At 32.7% G+C, this 19,801-nt stretch overlaps 1 protein-coding gene across 1 annotated transcript; it reads left to right on the top strand.

The window, feature by feature from the left end:
• The first annotated feature begins 2,424 nt into the window (after positions 1-2,424).
• On the top strand, positions 2,425-3,923 carry LOC122810979 (chemokine-like receptor 1). Its single transcript, XM_044082501.1, has one exon. It carries the CDS (start codon positions 2,436-2,438, stop codon positions 3,462-3,464), a length of 1,029 nt encoding a protein of 342 aa, XP_043938436.1. The 5' UTR covers positions 2,425-2,435; the 3' UTR covers positions 3,465-3,923.
• Positions 3,924-19,801: the final 15,878 nt, after the last annotated feature.

Here is a 19,801-nt window from a genome sequence, read left to right as displayed (position 1 = left end):
ACTTTGCTCAAGTGATATAAATGATCATAATATCATTGTTTTGAATAGGCAGAGGCCAGTGTCTGAGCTGCTCTGCTGATGATAAACTTCAAACTGTAGTTCCCAAAGAGGGGTCTGAATGATAGTAATTAAAGGACAATTTCAAAATGCCATGCTAAGACTGCAGAGTAGTTGTTGAGCAAACCTTTGCCCCCAGTAATCTTACACCTCAGTAATATATGGAAAATGATGCCACTCACTCAGTGGTTTGCAGCCAGGATAACTGCAACCAGTTACATAACAGTGTTTTTAACAGTGTTATTTTGAACAGAGAGTTTGGGCTGAAGACGATGCTGATGTAAAACAGATTAACAGATTACATTGATCTACAACCTGCTTATGCTTAGCCACAACAGTTCTTTTTTTTTTTGCCACTGACATACCCTTGTATACAGCAGCAAACCAATGGCTTTGGGAAAATATGACATTACCTTTTAGTTTTGTAATTGTATTTATCAGAATGAGAAATTATGAATGCTAGTATGTTTTCAGTGCACTGTTAAGTATGGCTGTAACATTCATAAGTGCACATATCAGGTCTACTTACTTCACAGCCATGTCATAACCAAATTATTTCAGATCTCATTTACATGGTCTTAGCAGATCATGTACTATACTGCATTGGAATAGCACATAGACGTAGAATAGTAATATTTGATGATACCATGTATACCAGTCACTATGGCAATAGCCACAAGATGGTCCAAAACTTAACACAAATCATAAAGCCATCAGGAGGCTTCACATTACATTCAACTGACTCTGCTATAGATATGCAGTATCCCAAAAAACATACAGTGAAATTCAAAACCATCCGGATGAATCCAGGGCCCTATACCCTTTATGTTATGAAAATGTTTAGTAATAAAAGCAAACTGTCTTCATCCAGCTGCACTGTAAAACATTTGCATTTACATGAAACAAAATACAGTTATTCAGTCAGATGACTCCGTTTCCAAGACAAAGTTAATATGAAGAATTATAAGCTCTTACACAATGGAATGTAATCAACTGGTATATTAATCCAGAAAGGGTGCCATTGAGTGACCACACCTATTTTTATATGTAATGCTTACCTGTTCAGTCAGGTTCTGCAGATGAGTATTATAGAACATTACCTATAAAATAAAAACATAACAATATCTCAGCCTAAACATCACTGTAGTACATGGAACATTCTGATTACAATCCAAAATCAGGAAAAAAAACAAATTTGTTATGCACCTGATGCTAATGAGTTGCATAAAATAGATGATTGTGATCAGTTCACTGATCATAACCAGGTTGGAATGTGTTTAAGACATGCCTGCCAAGAAACTCACTTTAAAGGTTGAGCTAAGTGAAGTTTAAGAGGTGAATCCTCACATCTATGTGTGAGTTATGATCAGAGAGACCAGATCATAGGTCTCTGCACTGCATGAAGTTTTATCTAATCTAGGTAGAACCAGTTACAAAAAAAATAAATAAATAAGAACATACAGGAGGCTTAAGTATTTTATGTTTTTCAGGAGATGTTAAATGCTTTGTACTGCTTCACAGAAAGTGGGTAGAAGCAAAAAATAGAAAAAGCTGTTAGACACTTTGCTTTGACACACCTTTTGTTTAAGTGTATGGCATAGCAAAGTATCTGGTAGCTTTTAAAGCTGGTAAACTTCTATCTGCTATCCTGTGGTGGCCGGCCCTGGCTACTGTTATGTTCTAGCTGAAAAAGTAGTATTTAACAGTTGTTAGAAATGCTTGTCAAATGCATCTTAAGATTAGGAAGGTGCTCATGAAGGCAGATTTTTCACATTTTTTTGAATGTACTGAGCACAATCCTGATAAACAAATGCAATTAATAAATAGATAACTCTATTCATTGTTATACATGGCTTTCAGAGCTACTATGCTCTACTTTTCCACCTTCCAAAAACACAGAGACATAAGGCAGATATACACTCTCCACTCATGATATAAATGTGAATTCATAAAATTCTTTGCTTTGACATTATTGCCATCCTAGAGACCACTAGCAGTCATTCATTAAGATTATGACATCTTCAAAACGCTTCATGTAACAATCTTTAGCTTGTATCAATGAAGCTTTATATATCCATGTAAGCAATTTATTAACTCTCTTTACTGTGTTACTGACTCTTTACTGTGTTATAGGGAAAACAAAATACACTGCAAATATTTCAGTGCGGATCAGATCTGTATCAGAAGTTGAAATGTAGTGAATTACTAAGCATATTTCACTGACTTTTCTATTGAGAAACGGATGTAACTTTTTTATTTTGTTTTTATCTACAGCCTTATCAATGTTCAAGCAGTGGTTTTAATGTTTGAGCCAGATATCTGCTAGGAACAGTGAACTCCAGAGTAAACCAGCAAGAAAGTATTTTAGCAACAATCACATGAAGTGCACAGACAGTTTACCAGTTATATGTGGAATGGCACAATGTTCCATGAACTCCACTGCAGGAAGCCCTGAAGGGGTACTTTTGGAAGTCAGGGCAGTAGCATACAGCATAATTTTTTTCCTTGGTGTGCTAGGAAATGGAATCGTGATTTGGATCACCGGGTTCAAAATGAGAAGGACAGTGACTACAACATGGTACTTAAATCTTGCTATTGCTGACATTGTCTTCGTAATACTACTCCCCTTATCTGTTTTAAAAGAGGTCACCCTGTCTGAGTGGACCTTTGGCATAGTGTTGTGTAAAACGAATAGCTTCATTAAGTATCTCAACATGTATGCAAGCTTGTTTATTCTCATCATTATCAGCCTGGATCGCTGCATTGTGGTCACAAATCCAGTTTGGTGCAGGAATCAACGAAACCTCAGATTGTCTAACATTGTCATCACAACTGCATGGGTCTCTGCAGCAGTCTTCAGCTCACCTTATTTGGTCTTCCGTACCATTTGTCAGAAAGGAAACAAAACAACATGCTCCTATGACTATAAACTGTTGGGCGATTCTCACTTTGAAAATGCAATCAGGACTGCAATGTACTGCATCAGGTTTATAGTTGGACTTTTTATCCCATTTATAATTATCATAAGCTGCTACATTACAATCACCTGCAGAATAAGGCCAAATATAAGGGGGCAGTCCAAAAGGTCATTCAGAACCATCATCAGCATCATTGTGACTTTCTTTGTTTGCTGGCTGCCATATCATATTGTGAATTTTCTTAAACAGACACGTGGCTCTTCTTGGGGTTTATTACTGGCCTATGAATTAGCATCAGGTTTAGCTTTCTTTAACAGCTGCATCAACCCTATCCTTTACGTTTACATGGGCTACACATTCAGGAAGGAAATTAACAAGTCTTTTCTTTCTGTTGTTAAAATGGTATTCACAGATGAATTTGTCATTTCCAAACTGAGTTTTAGCTCCATTGCTGGCACTCCCCTGGAAGAAATGGACATAAATCCTTAAAACTGTAAGGACTGGCTGGATTAATTAGTTTTAGATTTCTCCCATACGCTGCAACATGGTTATAGCCTTAGAAAATATGATAACTTAATATTATGATGAAAGTGCTGCTAAAATGCTGTGAATGTCTTGCTGGAACTATGACATCTCAGTGTAATAACGAATCTTGGAAGGGTGTATATTCTTATATAGCGCTTCTTCTTGAGAGATTATGACCTTTCTAGAATAATGTACTTCTGTCAAGTTATGTCAGCAACTAAACTGGTTAATATTAATTTCATATTTTGCCTGATATATCTTTTGCTAGCTCAGTTATTACATAATTAGATTTGTTTCATGTTATGGAGCATTTCTTTCCAGGCCTTTGCTGAAAAGGGGTCTTGCATGTCCCATTCAGACAATTCTAATTAACAAATACAATAAATAAACAGATTTCTCTATCCTTCATTCAAATGTATTGCACATGGAGCAAAGTAATCATATGTATTTGAAAATATATTGCAAATTTAATAAGGCTATAATTTGTCTAGTGCTTCTTTGTGCTGCAGTTGACAGTTTCTAATAAGAGTATGTATGAATGTATAAATGTATACACTATTAAACAATGCATTTTATTTTGTTGCATAGTTTATTTATAACATATACTTGTGGATTTATCCAGATAACTTCAACTTTATATATGTGGTATACTATTCACATATGTTTTGTGTCTCATATACATGGTGATGACTTCAGTTAGTGTTACTCAACTAAAAGATAGCAAGGATTTAATTTGTCATTGTTGTAAGTTTTTGGGCTTCTTAAAAATAATGTGCTACCACATTGCTCCATAGTACAGTACTGAAGAAAAAAAATAACCTCATTCAGATTACCCAGGATATACTAATGAATTGCATGTTGAAGAACCTAGCTGGTGATTGCCTGTCTGAGGGAAAAACACTCCTGTCCTGGAACCATTATAACTGACCGTGGTAGAGACCAGGTGTCAAGCTGGAAAAGCTCTATGCTTTGGGTTGCACAACAATGCCTGCACTGTAGGAGGCTGTGTGTGTGTGTGTGTGTGTGTGTGTGTGTGTGTGTGTGTGTGTGTGTGTGTGTGTGTGTGTGTGTGTGTGTGTGTGTGTCGGGGGGGTGAGGTGGGGGGAATACACTACCCGAAATATGCAGATGAAGAGGGTCATAGCTCAGGTAGTGTGAAAAATAGTGAAGTTCTAAGGCAATGGGGCACATTTTCTAGAATATTCAACACCTGATACCATGAAGGATGGCTGTGACCCCATGCAGTTTTGTCCTGAAGAGTAAGTTAGAATTCATTCTGCAATATTAATTCTGAGAATGGAAGTATTAAAGAAAACAGTCTTCTTCTGGATATTTTACCTCTCAGGTCACAATAATAAACTTTGGGCCACGAATATTTGAAAATTGAAAGCAAAATCTTACATCTCATTCTGATAAATATATTTGTCCAGGTTTTCAATATACTTTAAACTATATTAAATCAATAACTAAGTAACAAAAATGCTTTATTTACCCCAATGCTGGTTTATCACAACCTAGGTTAAAATTTCTGCTTTTGGCTAGAAAAATTCATGCTGATCTGAATCTTAGTCAAGGCAACAAGCACATGCATGACATGATTCAAAGAAATGGGTTAAAACAAAACACAAACAATTTTCAAAAGTTAAGAGGCTGCATTTGATGCATGCAACATAGGCTTTTATCTTGGGCAGTTCTCGGTCGTCTACAGTAATCTTTCAATAATCATGTGATTTCAACTAATTTCAGAATAAGTAATAATAAAATGTTCAGCTCTTAGTGAAAAAGTAATTAAATGAAGTGACTGTTGTATTATGATTCATTTAAGAACTGCATTAGGTAGATGTTCTTAAATCACAAGTTGAAATTTTGGGTAATAAATATTTAAAACTGGCAATGTAATAACTAATTATTTAACATTTAAAACATTGTTTAATATCTTAGGCAGTTAACAGCCATTCTAATTCAGCTGTTTATAATAGTCATACTTGGGCACAAGACTATAACAGTGCTATTGCACAACTCTATCCTGACAAATGTTTTTTTTTTTCCAGCTAGTATATGAAGTAGGGTTGTAGGACAAAACTGCACAGTAAGGGCATATAGTTCATTAGTGGTATGTGCAGATGATATGCTAACTTTAGCAACAATCTAAAAAGAAAAGAATAGTCACGGTATCACTGCTTATTGAAATGTCCATAGAAATGTGCTGAGCAAGCAAACATGAAATAAATGCACTGCAATGATAGTTCGGTTTGCAGTGGGCTACCTATTAAAGAGTGGATATGCATCACTGGGCATGTAAATCATTGTTCTAATGTTAAATATGGTAACCTTCCATGATGCCAGTGCCCTACAGTTGAAGGGTCTGGAAGTTTTCTAGGACATTATAATGAATGTTTTTCTACTTTCTATATTTAAAAAAATGCATTATTTTCTAATCACTGTATTCAAAATACTTAAGAACTGAACATTTGCTAGCATCTGCACACTGAGGTTTGGCCTGTGCACTAGTTGACCCAAGGTATACTGTACTAGTAAATATTAGAGGACTGAGATAACATTGAGGGATAAGAAAAGTAATTATTAGTGAAGGATGAAAAACATACTGGGTGATACCAGATTGTTGTAACTCAAATGATTATTATGGAAGGAAGGTTAAGAAAGTCTGTTTTTTTGTTCAGGGATCAATAACTGGTCCAAAAGCAAACACCAGTGTCGATAACAGGTGAGTTACCTTAGAGATGGACCCATGATATGAAGACTATGGATACTGAGTTCAGAAACAGTATTTGAATGATTATTTTGTGTGTTTGGAGCTGACTGTAGTGTTTATCACCAGAGAAGTAATGGTAGTGGAAACTACAACACTAGTGCCACCTCTAACACTACTTCTAAATGCATGTACAGTGCAACACATACAAAGTCAGGGGACAGAAATGGGCTATATAAACAAATGGGGGGCACAGAAGTGGAGAATGAATCTAAGGCAAATATCCCCAGCATTGAGGGTTATGGGGAGCTTTCCCCTACAAAAAAATATTTTTTTCTATTTTTGATCTCTGTAAACCTTGGCTCAAGATGACTGTCACTGTTGAAGTAACACCTTGACCCCATGTGCAAAATGGGAAAAGGGGTTGCGGATGGATGGATAGATGGATATGTTTTGACTCACTGTTTTCAAAGTTACATGTTCCTTAAATGATGAGCCAAAAATGTTTCCTTGATGGCTCATAGATATATCCTTATACAAAAAATACTGTTGGTATGGGGTATAATTTGAGGGAAGGAATATTGAAATTATTTTCAGACAACGAGGATAACTATGGATAGTTTTAAGAGAAGTATAGAGGGTAATAAATTCAACAAGAGTAGGTAATGAGTTACTACAATTAGGCAATACTTACCTGTGAGGCATTGCTAAAGAATCATGAACAAGGTAAAAAATAATGCAGAGAAAAAGGCCCAGATTCAGTGACAACTTTGAAAATTATGCTAATCCACTTAGAAAGCTAATAGAATAAAGAGCGTTTTATCACTGCACATTTTTGAATGATCTGAAGTATGTAACTCTAGTGTCTGTAATTACTAACTGAAATTTTCAGTAATTTACCAGAAAATCATAGTTTTATGTGAGGACAGGGCATATGAGGCAAAATCATGGACAGTTTGAGGTTTAAAGATATCCAAATGCATCTGCTGAATCTGGATATGTTGCAACATTGGGACTCAGGATGCAAAGAGAGTAAGGTATTAGATGGCATCCTTATGATTAATGTTTTTACATTTGCTGGAAAGTATTATGCTCAGAAGGTGGGTGTAGTAATGGACACCATGTGTACCAAGTCCTATGCTAACATGGTACAATGGGAGTCTGAATTTATTTTTATGAAAATAATGGTTATCGTGACTCACCTCTGCATTATGCTAGGTTTGTGGATGATATATTTTTATTTGGACAGGATCCATAGAGTTTTTTATGGTTTTATTAACAATTTACATAACACCATTGATTATTTGAAAAGTATTCTCAAGTCAAAATAGAATTTGTAGATGTATATATAAAGAGAACTATTCATGGGATTAATACAACTGTGTATAAGAAAACTTGTAAAAAGAACAATTTGTTACAAGTGCAAAGTATGCACCCCAGGTATATAAAAACATGTAACTAAGGGTCAGTTTTATAGAAATGCAAGGTTACATACTAGAGACGGTGATATGTACTCTTCATTTGACATTTTAACTGAAGGATTCCATCAGACAAGTTATCAGGAGTCTGTGATAAACCAAGTACGGAATGGAGTCTTGTCCTGTCGTCAGACTAAAGATAAACCATTTTTTAGCAATGACGTTAATGACCATCAGACTAATAAGGTTGGTAATGTTGATTCTGTGAGGTTATATTTGAATTTTTCTAATACTGTACATCATGTATGTGATATCATTAAGAAACACTGGAATATACTTATGTCAGATGCTAATTTGAAAGAAATTATTGGGAATGAACCAAAATTCTCATATAAGAATTTTAATTCTATTAAGACAATTTTATGTTACAAATCCCTTGCAAGAGGTGTTGAGCCTGAGATAGGCCCCAGAGGGACATTTAAATGTGGAGGGTGTAATATTTGTAATTATATTAGTAAAAGTAACTATTTTTTACACCCAGTCACAGGTTGTAAATATAATTTAGACTTTATGCTGACTGTGGCACACAGAAAATTGTTTACTTTGCATGTTGTGATATATGTCAAAGTTACTACGTTGTTAAGAAGAACTGGTGTTTTAGGGACAGGATCAGAGAACATCTGCATAGTATGAGTACATGTGATATGAAAAATGCACTGTGTAAACATGTACCCAAAGAAGGACTCATGCATTCATTTAAATTTCTTGTACTTGAGGTTTATTTGCCAAATATAAGGGGAGGTGATTTTAAAACTAATACTGAAAAACTTGAAATAAAATGGATATTGTTGCTTCAGACTAGAGACAAGAGACTAAATGAATATGTCCCTTTAAAACCTTTTTTAAGATCATGTGATTTGAGGTGCTAATTTGGAACTATTTCAATGCTGATACTCTATGGGATTCTTTAGATCTGATGAACCACCAGGGTTTGGTATGAAAGCACTCATAATTTTTAATATTTTTATTATTATTATGCATTGCTTTTATTGTTCTATTTATTTGTTTGTTTATTAAAGTAATTTGTACGTCTTTCAGTTAAGCTGACATTTGGTTTTGACTTTAACATTTATATTATTTGCTGAGTTGGCCCATTGCTCCTTTATTCAGTTGGTGCTTTTTTGACTTTAAATACCTGATTAGAATAGGAAAACAAAAAATCAGTCATATTTGTTTTTCAAAGATTTCAACCATGGGACGATAATGGAGTTGGAACCAAAGTGGTGGTGATGACAATTTGCATGATCTATCTCAGCCTTTCTGGAAAAATCTCCATCCTTGAACTACTATATGAAATTCAGCATCATATAAAATTCCTTTCAAGCCAAACTTCTTCATAGCATCATAGGAGCATTTATTACCCTGTACATTGAGGATTTGCATTTGCAATTTTCCCACGCTCCCTTACATTCTTTCATGAAATCTAGTGCTTTCACATTGTTTGGGGTGCCTTGTAAGGATGTTCATCTACCCTGTGGGTCAGCTATGTTGTGCTGCTCTTCACAGGCTGTTGGCATGAGCTAGTGTTGTATCTTCATAACAGAATTGTGATCTTCCTTAGTGTGGTGCTACTTGTGTCTCTGCTGATCTGCAATGTATGTCTTTCAACAATTACAGATATATGCCACACTATTTTCTGTTCTCCTCACTATCTTTAATTGCAAGCTACATTATATGTTGTGTCAATACTTGCTTGTCAGGTGTATTTTCAGTTTGATAACTGTTATTTAGCAATTTAGGCTGAATCATGTTTCCCTGTGCCCTACTTACATTCTATCTTCTTCACAACTGAGCTTACCTTCAGTGAGGAAAATGGACTTCATGTTTCTGTTTTTACAGTATTTTACTTTTGCAGCTATTCTCTGGTGGCATTTTGTGCTCCACTTGCTTGCAATGAGGCCTTAACACAGCATCCTCCAAGCACAATCTGAATCCTAACTATACTACATGCAAGATAAGTGTAAATAGAGGTATGTGAATGAGAACTGGTTTTGTTTTAACTTTTGCTGTACTATTGTTGCTGTACTTGTGTGTTACTTGAGGAACTACATGAGAATTCAACAGTGTTGCACTGGAGAAGCTAGTGGCAGTGTCAACAGTAGTAAATACTGTCTGGGGTACAGCACACAGGGGTAGAATATACTACCGCTGCAGGAAAAGTGAAGATGATGTGACGTGGCAGACTCTATAAAACAGTACTGAGATTTGTTTCCTTGTTTACAAGACAGGTAAAGTAGTCCTACATTAGGGCATATTCATCCCACTCAGTGTTGATATGCATGCGTAGACCAGTGTTCTGGTTGCTGATAATTAACCTCACATTCGTAATAAACCTGTTACATAATCTCATGTCAGAGAGAACATATGAAGCACTCTTGGAAATTAAGTATAAGGACAGGGCAATATGATTTGGTTAAGAAGCTAATACAAAAAAAAAAAGAATTTCCAAACAAGATGAACTGATGAGGAAAAAAAAAGCATGTCAAAGTTGTAATGTGTACCACAGAAGTAGCACCAAAGATGTAATGACAACTCATTAAATTCCATACAGATGAGGGAGAAAGGCTATTTGTGGCTTACTTTATTTCAAGGTCAGTAAGGGTTTCATGGACATTGACTATTATTCTATTTACTCTGAAGTCAATAAGCTACTGCTTCACCAAGTATCATAGCACTGTTGAAATCAGGCTTTTTTAACAACATATTATTCCCGATATTCTAATTGTGTCTTGCTATACTCAAACTCTACCCAGACCTGTAACTGCTTAGCTGTGATTAAAAGTCAACTGTGTTCAGTTAATTTCATCCATAGACTACCTCTAACCCTAACCATTTGCAGCTACTTCACTGACTGCTTACACCTCAAATTGTGATGAGATGAATGGATAAATAAATGACCGCATGATGGTTTTCATTTTATTTATATGGTTTGGATGAATTAAATATCATAATTGTTATTCAAGGATGGTGGTATATGTAGCTATACTTAAAATATTATAACTTTTGTTGTTCTTCTTCTTTTTTCGGCTTTTCCTGGTTAGGGGTCGCCACAGCGGAACTAACTTTTGTATAGGTAAAAAAAAATCAAGGTTAAATGAATGTATTACAGAACAGAAGAAATGTGTTGAAAATGGTTTACTATTGAAAGTGCAAAGTGCCTGCAGTCAAACAGCATGCGTTATAAAGCCACATTTCCAATGGGCAGAATGCTGAACCACAAAGCATTGACTACACTACTGCAAATGGGCAGTGTGGTTCAATTATCTGAGTTCAGCATTCTGAGTGGAGATTGCAATTCAGTGAGGAAGAGGGATTTAACTCATTTCCTCAATGTAGTGCAATCTTGGTATATATAATTTGCAGGGGCTGTGGGGGGTGCAGGGGCTTCTCCAATGCAAAACAGAGAAAGAAATGAAACGTTGACTGTAGAGTGTAATGGTAGTTTAAGGTACATAGAATGGGTGACTGATGTCACCTCCTGCTCCATTAATCGAACTACGGGTGTCAATGTATTAATTTTTGACTTGACTTCCTTTTTTTTTTTTTTTTCAAAACAGGTTTATTGTTTTAACATATAAGAGAAATATCATAACAATTTTATACAAGTAATTAAAAATAGGTATTATTATAATAGTCAACAAAACAACTAAAGTATTTACAAAGACATCCACTACAATCAGATCAATTAATTAAACTAAAATACCATGCTATTGAAATTAAAATTTTTTTAACAAATTTTGTAAATTATCCCATACAATATAATAAGATGTTTTTCTATTTGTTCTTGTCCTAGTTGTGTTTATTTCCATATGGCACACTATATTCATAACATTTTTAAATTCATTGAACGAAGGAGGTGTATCTGAAATCCAATTTCTAGTTATTATTTTCCTAGCCACTGCTAGAATAGACCATAACAAGGGAAGCTTATCCTTTTTAACACTTTGAGGTACAGGTGTGTTGAATAATATAAGAGATTTAGAAATAATGAAATTATCTGTAAAAAGAGCCTGCAAAAATTTATTAATTGACTTCCAGTATTCTTTCAATTTTATACAGTCATAAAACATATGAGCCCAGTCAGCATTAATTTCTACATTACATCTCTTACATAAATTATCTTTATTATTTATTTTATTCATCATCAAAGGTGTATAAAAAGATCTATGTAAAAATTTCCATGTATAAAGTCTCCAGACAATGGAAGACGTAGTTCTATAAGCAGATTCCAATATATATTGTTTATCTTATTGATTTGGTGGGTCCCCATTAATAGAAGTGAAATAATTCCAGTATGAATCTACACTGTAAAAAGTTTCTTGTCTGATAATTTTATGTATGTATGAAAGTTTACCTTTATCAGAAACTTTATGTTGTAAATTTAATATCAAATAATCAATCAGTGTTGGAATAGATTCTTTAACTGTTATAGACATTAGATCTATTTTATTAATGAGATGTTGTCTAAAGGTCTGAACCTCTAACCAGCAAGTTTCTCTTATATCAAATTCTTGTTTTAAGAAATCTAGATTTTTAACTTTATTATCAGATATCAACTGATACCAGTACTTTAGATCATTATCTATAGTTAAATGAGTTCCTTCAGAAGTAGATGACAAAAGCATACCCTGAGTATACATTATAGGAATACAATAAAATTCCATTCCCTATACTTAGGGTGCATGAATATAAAGTTATGATAACTAATAATAATATTTAATGGGTAACAAACCATATGTTTACGTGTAATAGGTGAAGTACAAAATTCCTTTAGTAACCATAACATGGAGTTATTTACAATCATATTTTTATGTGTTAAGGAGATTTTCATGAAGTGCATACTAATTAGCTCCCAATAATCTTTCCATTTTATGACATATGACTGATCTATTAATAAAGTAATAACTTTTACAATGGAAGAGATAGTATATAAATTAAAGTCTGGAAAAGAAATACCCCTTGAGACCAGCTATTAGTATGTTTCTTTAATGCAATCCTAGGTCTATTAGGTGCCCATAGGAAATTTAACATTAGTGTATTCAGTTTCTTGATAATTATTTTTGTAGGTGGAAGTATTATTGATTGTATTAAGTATAAAATCTTGGGGAATATTATCATTTTAATAATTGTAAGTCTCTCCTCCATAGTAAAAAACATATTATTCCAGGTATTAAAAGATTTTGTATATTAAGAAAACAGGTATTATAATTATTATATATAATAGATGTAATATCTTTAGATAGTATTATACCTAAATAAGTTATCTGACCTGAATTGGGTACATATTTAGTAAAATCACTAATGAGAATATTTTTTCGTGTATATATAGGTAGTATTTTAGTTTTTCTTCATTGAATATTAAACCAGAAATACTTTTAAAATTCATAATTTTATCAAATAGAGACTGCATAGAAGAATTAGATCCTGCTGATGTAATTAGAACATCATCTGCAAAAGTTGAATTTTGGATGTTGTATTTTCATCTATTTCAAAACCCTCTATGTCAGTACTGTTTCTGATCAAATTAGCCCAAGGCTCCATTACTAAAGTGAATAATAGTGGAGAAAGTGGACATCCTTGTTTTGTACCTTTAAGAATGGGTATTTTTGTGAAACATATGTTCCTACCTTAATATAAGCCAACATTCCTTTGTATAAATGCTCAATTAGATTTACAAATGCATCTGAGAAGTTTGTGCACTTCATTAAGGTAAACAGATAGTCCCAACTTACTGAATCAAATGCTGAACTTATATCAAGACTAATAAGTGTTAAATCTTTCTTTTTCCTATTTGCAAAATCTATTAATGTTAAAGTTCTTCTTATATTATCAAAAGTATTTCTATTTACAATGAAGCCTGTCTGATCTATATCTATAATGCCGGGAATGATTGCCTTCAATCTATCAGCAAAGATACTCATAAACATTTTATAATCAACATTAAGTAATGAGATGGGCCGATATGAAGAACATCTAGTTGGATCTTTATTAGGTTTTAAAATTGGTGAAATAAATGTATATTGCCAAGATGGGGGGGTTATTAACTCAGTCTGGGCCAAAATAAAAACCTTATGTATTAATGAATATGTACTTTTAGAAAGGATTTTATATATCTCTGGTATAATACCATCATTACCCTGTGCTTTATTTGATTTAAGCTTATTTATTTGTGTAATAACTTCTGTATATGAAATACTCTTGTCCAATAGTTTAATCTGTTGTTTATTAAGCTTTTTATTCATGTTTGTGGTTATAAACTCCTTTATTTTATCTTTAGGTTCCATGTTAATGTTATTATGGTTAATTTTGTGAAAGTGATTTCTAAATTCATCTAGTATTTCTGGTATACTAGAAACATTCTTCTTTTTCCTTAGAGAAAAGATTTCTTTGATATGGTTTTGTTTATTCAACCTTTTTGTTTTATTTTTAAGTCTATGTAAGTATTTGGGGCTTATTGAATAAGACAAAAACTTGTATTTCTCTAAAGTTATTTTAACTTTATGAGTTAAAATTTCTTTGTATTTCTCATTTAGTTTGTTTATTTCTTCAATAACTGTCTTGTCCATAATATTTTCTTTATTATTATGTTTATAAGAGTCTAATTTACTTTGAATATCTAACAATTCCTTACCCCAAGATTTCCTTTTATTATTATACCATCTGATACTTTGTCCATATAGATATGATTTTAAGGCATCCCAAACATAAACAATGGAGACTTCAGGAGTATTATTTATGTCTAAAAATGTTTTACTTCTGAAAGTATATATTCTTTATAGTCTTTTAGTTGAGTTAAGTATGCTGGTATCCTTTTGATCTGAACATTATGAGTATTTTTTATCATGAATTCAAAAACAATTGAATTATGATCAGATATAGGACATGAAATGATTTTGGAATTAATTAAATCTGTTACCATCTGGTTAGAAATAAAGACCCTATCTATTTTTGAATAAGTTTTGTATCTGTTAGAAAAAAGGTGTATGGTAATGACTTTGAATCTATCTGATTATTAATATCATTCAAATGATAAGAATTAGCAAAATCATTTAAATGTTTTGCATTAGATGTAATTCTTCTTTTCCTATAGTGGTAGTATCACTTTCATGTAGTATACAATTAAAGTCACCAGCTAAAATAATATCTCCTATAGAGAATGATATGATCTTATCAAGATGATGTTTCACTGTATTAATACCAATTCCAGGTATCCAATATACATTAATTAAAGTGTAAGTCTTCCCATTAATTTGTATTGTAACCATACAAAACATTCCTTTGTCATCCTGATAAGACTTAATGGTTTTAGGAATGGGCATACTTTTATTCCATAAAATAGCCACTCCTCTTTTTCTGAGTGTGCTCTGAACTAACCAATACTGTATATTTGTTTGTGGCTAGTTTATCAATATCTTTTTTCAAGAGATGGGTTTCTTGCAGGAAGACTAAGTTGGCCTTATGTAAATTAATGTATCTTATTAGGCTTGCCCTTTTACATGGATTATTCAATCCATTAATGTTTAAAGAAATTCCTTTTATAGATGTCATTTGGCATTTTTAAAACTTAAGAATCTTATGATCAAAATAACAAATAACAAGATAAGTAATGTTACATCTCCTCCTTTAGGTGTACCTTTAAATATAGCTGTATTTATTGAACCTCTTATGGGATTTTGTATAGGATTCAATTTTTGTTTGTAGTGACAATGAATGTACAAAATATATTGTGGATGTCAAAATTATATACAAATAACAATGAACAAGTGAAAATAATGTAAGGATTAAACCTTGCATCCAGCCTAGAGTTATAAACTCCAACTTAGAGTAGTATTTACCACTCAAGTTAACCCCCTACCCTAAGCAGCAGTACCTCAGCTACCACCTTATCAATTTAATACTAGTTATATTTAACTGAGGTTAACAGTTTTCAATTCAATTATCTAGCAAGACAAGACTACACATTTGGTAAAACAGCATCATATAAACTAAAATAAACCTTTTTTTTTTTAAACTGTTCATATTACTATATACATCCATGTAATATAAAACACTTGTATTCAAATAGCATTCAAATAATCTTGATGTTAGAAATCAAGAGGAGAGAAAATAAGTTCTAACATTCATTTAAATCAAAAACTTTGGCTAATATGATTCAGACATTACATATATTAAGATGCATCTATTTTCTGTCATGTAAATGCAATTAACAGCTTCCAAAAACCTTGAATTGCTTGTATATGAGCATTTACTCAAACTCATTATTGTCAATAGAATAAAGTATTGTATTCATAGAAATAGTTATAAATCATACTGCATAGTTATGCAGATTCTCAGAAACACTTATATACATATATACATACACACACACACACACACACACACACACACACACACACACACACACACATATATATATATATATATATACATATACATACACACACACACACACACACACACACACACACACATATATATATATATATATATATATATATACATACACACACACACACATACACACACACACACACACACACACACACACACACACACACACACATATATATATATATATATATATATATATATATATATATATATACACACACACACACACACACACACACACACACACACACACACACACACACACACACACACACACACACACACACACACACACACACACACACACACACACACACACACACACATATATATATATATGATCTCACTGAGTTATGTCCTTACTGAGCACTATCTTACTTGCTGTCCCTACAATAAATCTGTCTGCTTTATACAAAAGAATGCACAGCAAACACATTTTAGTAACCAGATTTTACAACCATGCTATACTACTGCTTTAAAATATATCACATGACAATTTCTTCCAGTATAGAGTTATAAAATTATTTATGCTTGTCAATCAGATGAATTAAATGAGTTATAGTAATGTATATGTTTAGAACATAAGTTTTTAACACAGATTATTAAGCTGCTGTTAAGTAGATTTTCAAAAACACTTGAATAAATGTTTCATTTTCTATGCCTTCTAAAATAAGACATTTACTTACTACAAGAAACTGTATCATTTAAACTCATTATAACTGACATATTTTATGAATTATAACATAGATATTTAAGTAATTATATAAAATAACTCACATTTAGATGTTAAAGAGTTCATTTTCCTTCACATAGTCGCATTTGTATCATTTCTATTTCCTGGTAGAGTGTCATTGCTGAATCTGTGATGTGTCAGTGTGATATCTAGGTCAAAGGTGAGACTAGCTGCTTTCAGCTTCTCTGTGAGAATTCTGAGAGTTGAAGCTTTTGAAGTAGCTCATGGACACTGTGCATCAGACAGCCCACATCCCAGATTGTCTCTCTTAACATTTTGGCGGGAAACTTATTAAAAACTAGTGACAAACATTCATTTAGCAATGTAAATGCATCTAAACATGACAAAACCTTCACAATGTATTTTACGGGTTATTTCAGCCTCTATGTAAGTGAAATTAAGCCCAAAATTATTAATAAGTAATAAAACTCAATATTTTTGTCCCAACTCAATTTTTATGCAAATCTTATTATTTACTGTGTCTATATGATCAAAAGCATTTCTATATATTAATAAAGAAAAGAAAAAGAGAGTAGAAAGTAGAAGGGTGTAAGGCAGAAATAAAAAAATGTAAGAGAAAGCTATAAGAAGTATATACAATGGAATATTACTTACTGTTTATATTAATAGAGTTAAAAATAAAACATATTATTTACTATTATTTAGTTCTAATTATTATTAGTTAAAGCATGACAGATTATTTACAAACAAGCATAAGCAGTGTAATCAAGAAAGTATAAGTAGGAATAGCATTTGAAGAACATATAAACTTTTTACAAGGAATAAATATGTTATTATTCTATTAATCATATTTTCACTACTCTTCTCTCCCTGCCTTCCCCCACCCTTCACCCACTACATAATCTAAATAGAATGTCATTGTTTAAACAAAAAAAAGAAGAAAAGAAAAAAAAAAAAAAAAGATAAAGAAAAAAAATGTATCAAATTACTGACCTTACTTCTCCTTTTCAGAAAGAGAAACAAGTTGAATCACAACTTGCCATTAAATCTCCAGATATTTTGACTAGTTATGAAGCAAAACATTTCTTTGCACACAAAGAATAACTTTGATTAAATCTTTTTCAAAATATTTGTTGCTTCTTGGAAATGCAGGAACTATATTTAAAAAGATTAATAATGAAATAAAATGATGAGAGACAAAAACCTAGAACAAATCATTTGTTTTTTAGTCTCTTCTTCTTCTCTGAAGTCTTCCACGAAGTTTCAGTTGACAGTCTCTTTAATGAAGGACTAGCCTATTCCATTTCTTCTATTTTATCCAAAATCTTATTTTTTTTTGATAAACAGTAAAGCAGAGTCTAAGTCATCGAAAATTTTAGGACCATCAGGAAGGAAGATTTTAAGCTTGGCAGGAAACAGAAGGTATGTTTTAAACTGTGCTTTTTTAAGCTCCCTTATTAGTGGCAGAAAAACTTTTCTTTTAGCTATTACCGTGGAAGAATAGTCATTGTCAAAACGCACAGTTGTCTCATTAATCTTAACAGGAGCTTTAGCCCAAGCAGATTTAAGAACCATCTCTTTATCAAAAGATGATAGAAATCTAACTATAACTGATCTAGGATAGTTTTTGTTAGAGTTAGTATTAGCTATAGATCTATGTGCTCTTTCGATACCAAAAGAGAATGCTTCTGGTAAGTCTAAAGTTTTAGGGAGCCATGTTGTTAAAAAGAAGTAATATTGTTACCTTCAATATTTTCTGGCAGTCCAAAAATCCTAATGTTATTGCACCTAGATCTATTTTCCAGGTCATCCAGCTTTGTTTGTAAATGTGCATTTTGTTTCAGCAGAAACTCAATGTTGATTTCCTCTTCTTGTATTCTATTTTCCATGTCATTCACAGCTTCTTCTATGCCTGTCATCTGGATCTTCTGTTGTTGCAGGTCTATATGTAACAAGTCAATTTTTTTTGTAGTTTTTTCTATGAAGGTGTCTATTTTAGTATCCATTTTATCCATCTTAGCAGTAAGTTGCTGGATTATAATTATCAGAGACTGAAGTTCTTTCTTGATGCTGGAGTCTTGAGAATTTGTCTTACTGGAACTCATTTCAGACTGATAAACTGACAGGAAAATTTCCAAAGTGATTTCTGACAGGAATATTGTTAAGATTTCCTTTCTTTTTTAGATATAGTTCAAGAACTATATAAAACAAACATATTTAGAAAGAAAATTACTTCAAAAATTAATTTTTTAAATAATTAATTCCTGTCAGTGTAATGAAATTGGTGGAGCTGAAGAAATCTGCTGCTATCCTGTGTTCATCCTTGGTCACGCCCCCACTTGACTTCTTTTTTGACAGTACGTATTCAAAATTTTGGATCGACATTGTGACAGGTCGACTGATGCACTTTTGCATTTTCAATAGCAAACCATTGAAAACACATGAATGTTTAAAACATGTTTGTTTTTCATATTAGATTTTATTGAATTGCATCTAAGAGACTGTGAAAATATTTGTATTTTGTATTAGATTTTATTGTACTGGATCTAAGCAGTGGTAACACAAAGACTAATTTGCAACAAAAATAACTGTTTTAAAACTTAATTCAAAACAATAGTCATTTTACATGCATTATTAAGTTAGTAGTTTCATAGGTGTGTACTAGGCTAATGACCCTGGGTTTTTTACAAGCCTAGTCATAGGATTACCCTGGCATCCTGCCACCCGACCTTTGTTCCCAGTGCCTCTGTTGAGTAAAGCCACTGGAGTTATTCCCAGGGTGAATTTTTTAAAATAATCAGCCCTGACACAAGTCTCAAACCCAGGATCCTGTACACCATAGTCAGAACAATGTATGCCATGTTTTATGCTTTATCTATCATTTGATATGATTTCTCCTGGGGATTAATTTCACCAAGCATTTTTGGATTTCTAATATCATGACAGGAATGAACCCCATTCTTAAGTCAGCTGAAAATAAGAGTTCATGCAATTGGTATTGTTTCACTCTTTGATGTTAGCTAATAAT

Source organism: Protopterus annectens, chromosome 9.part0 (genome assembly GCF_019279795.1).
Source record: "Protopterus annectens isolate FY-2018-M chromosome 9.part0, PAN1.0, whole genome shotgun sequence".
Taxonomy (NCBI): domain Eukaryota; kingdom Metazoa; phylum Chordata; order Ceratodontiformes; family Protopteridae; genus Protopterus; species Protopterus annectens.
Note: the sequence above shows the minus strand (reverse complement) of the source record. Positions and strands in the feature narration are given on the sequence as shown.

Excerpts from the sequence above, each read along its gene's own strand:
- LOC122810979 (XM_044082501.1), top strand. The coding sequence starts at position 2,436 with ATGAAGTGCACAGACAGTTTACCAGTTATATGTGGAATGGCACAATGT.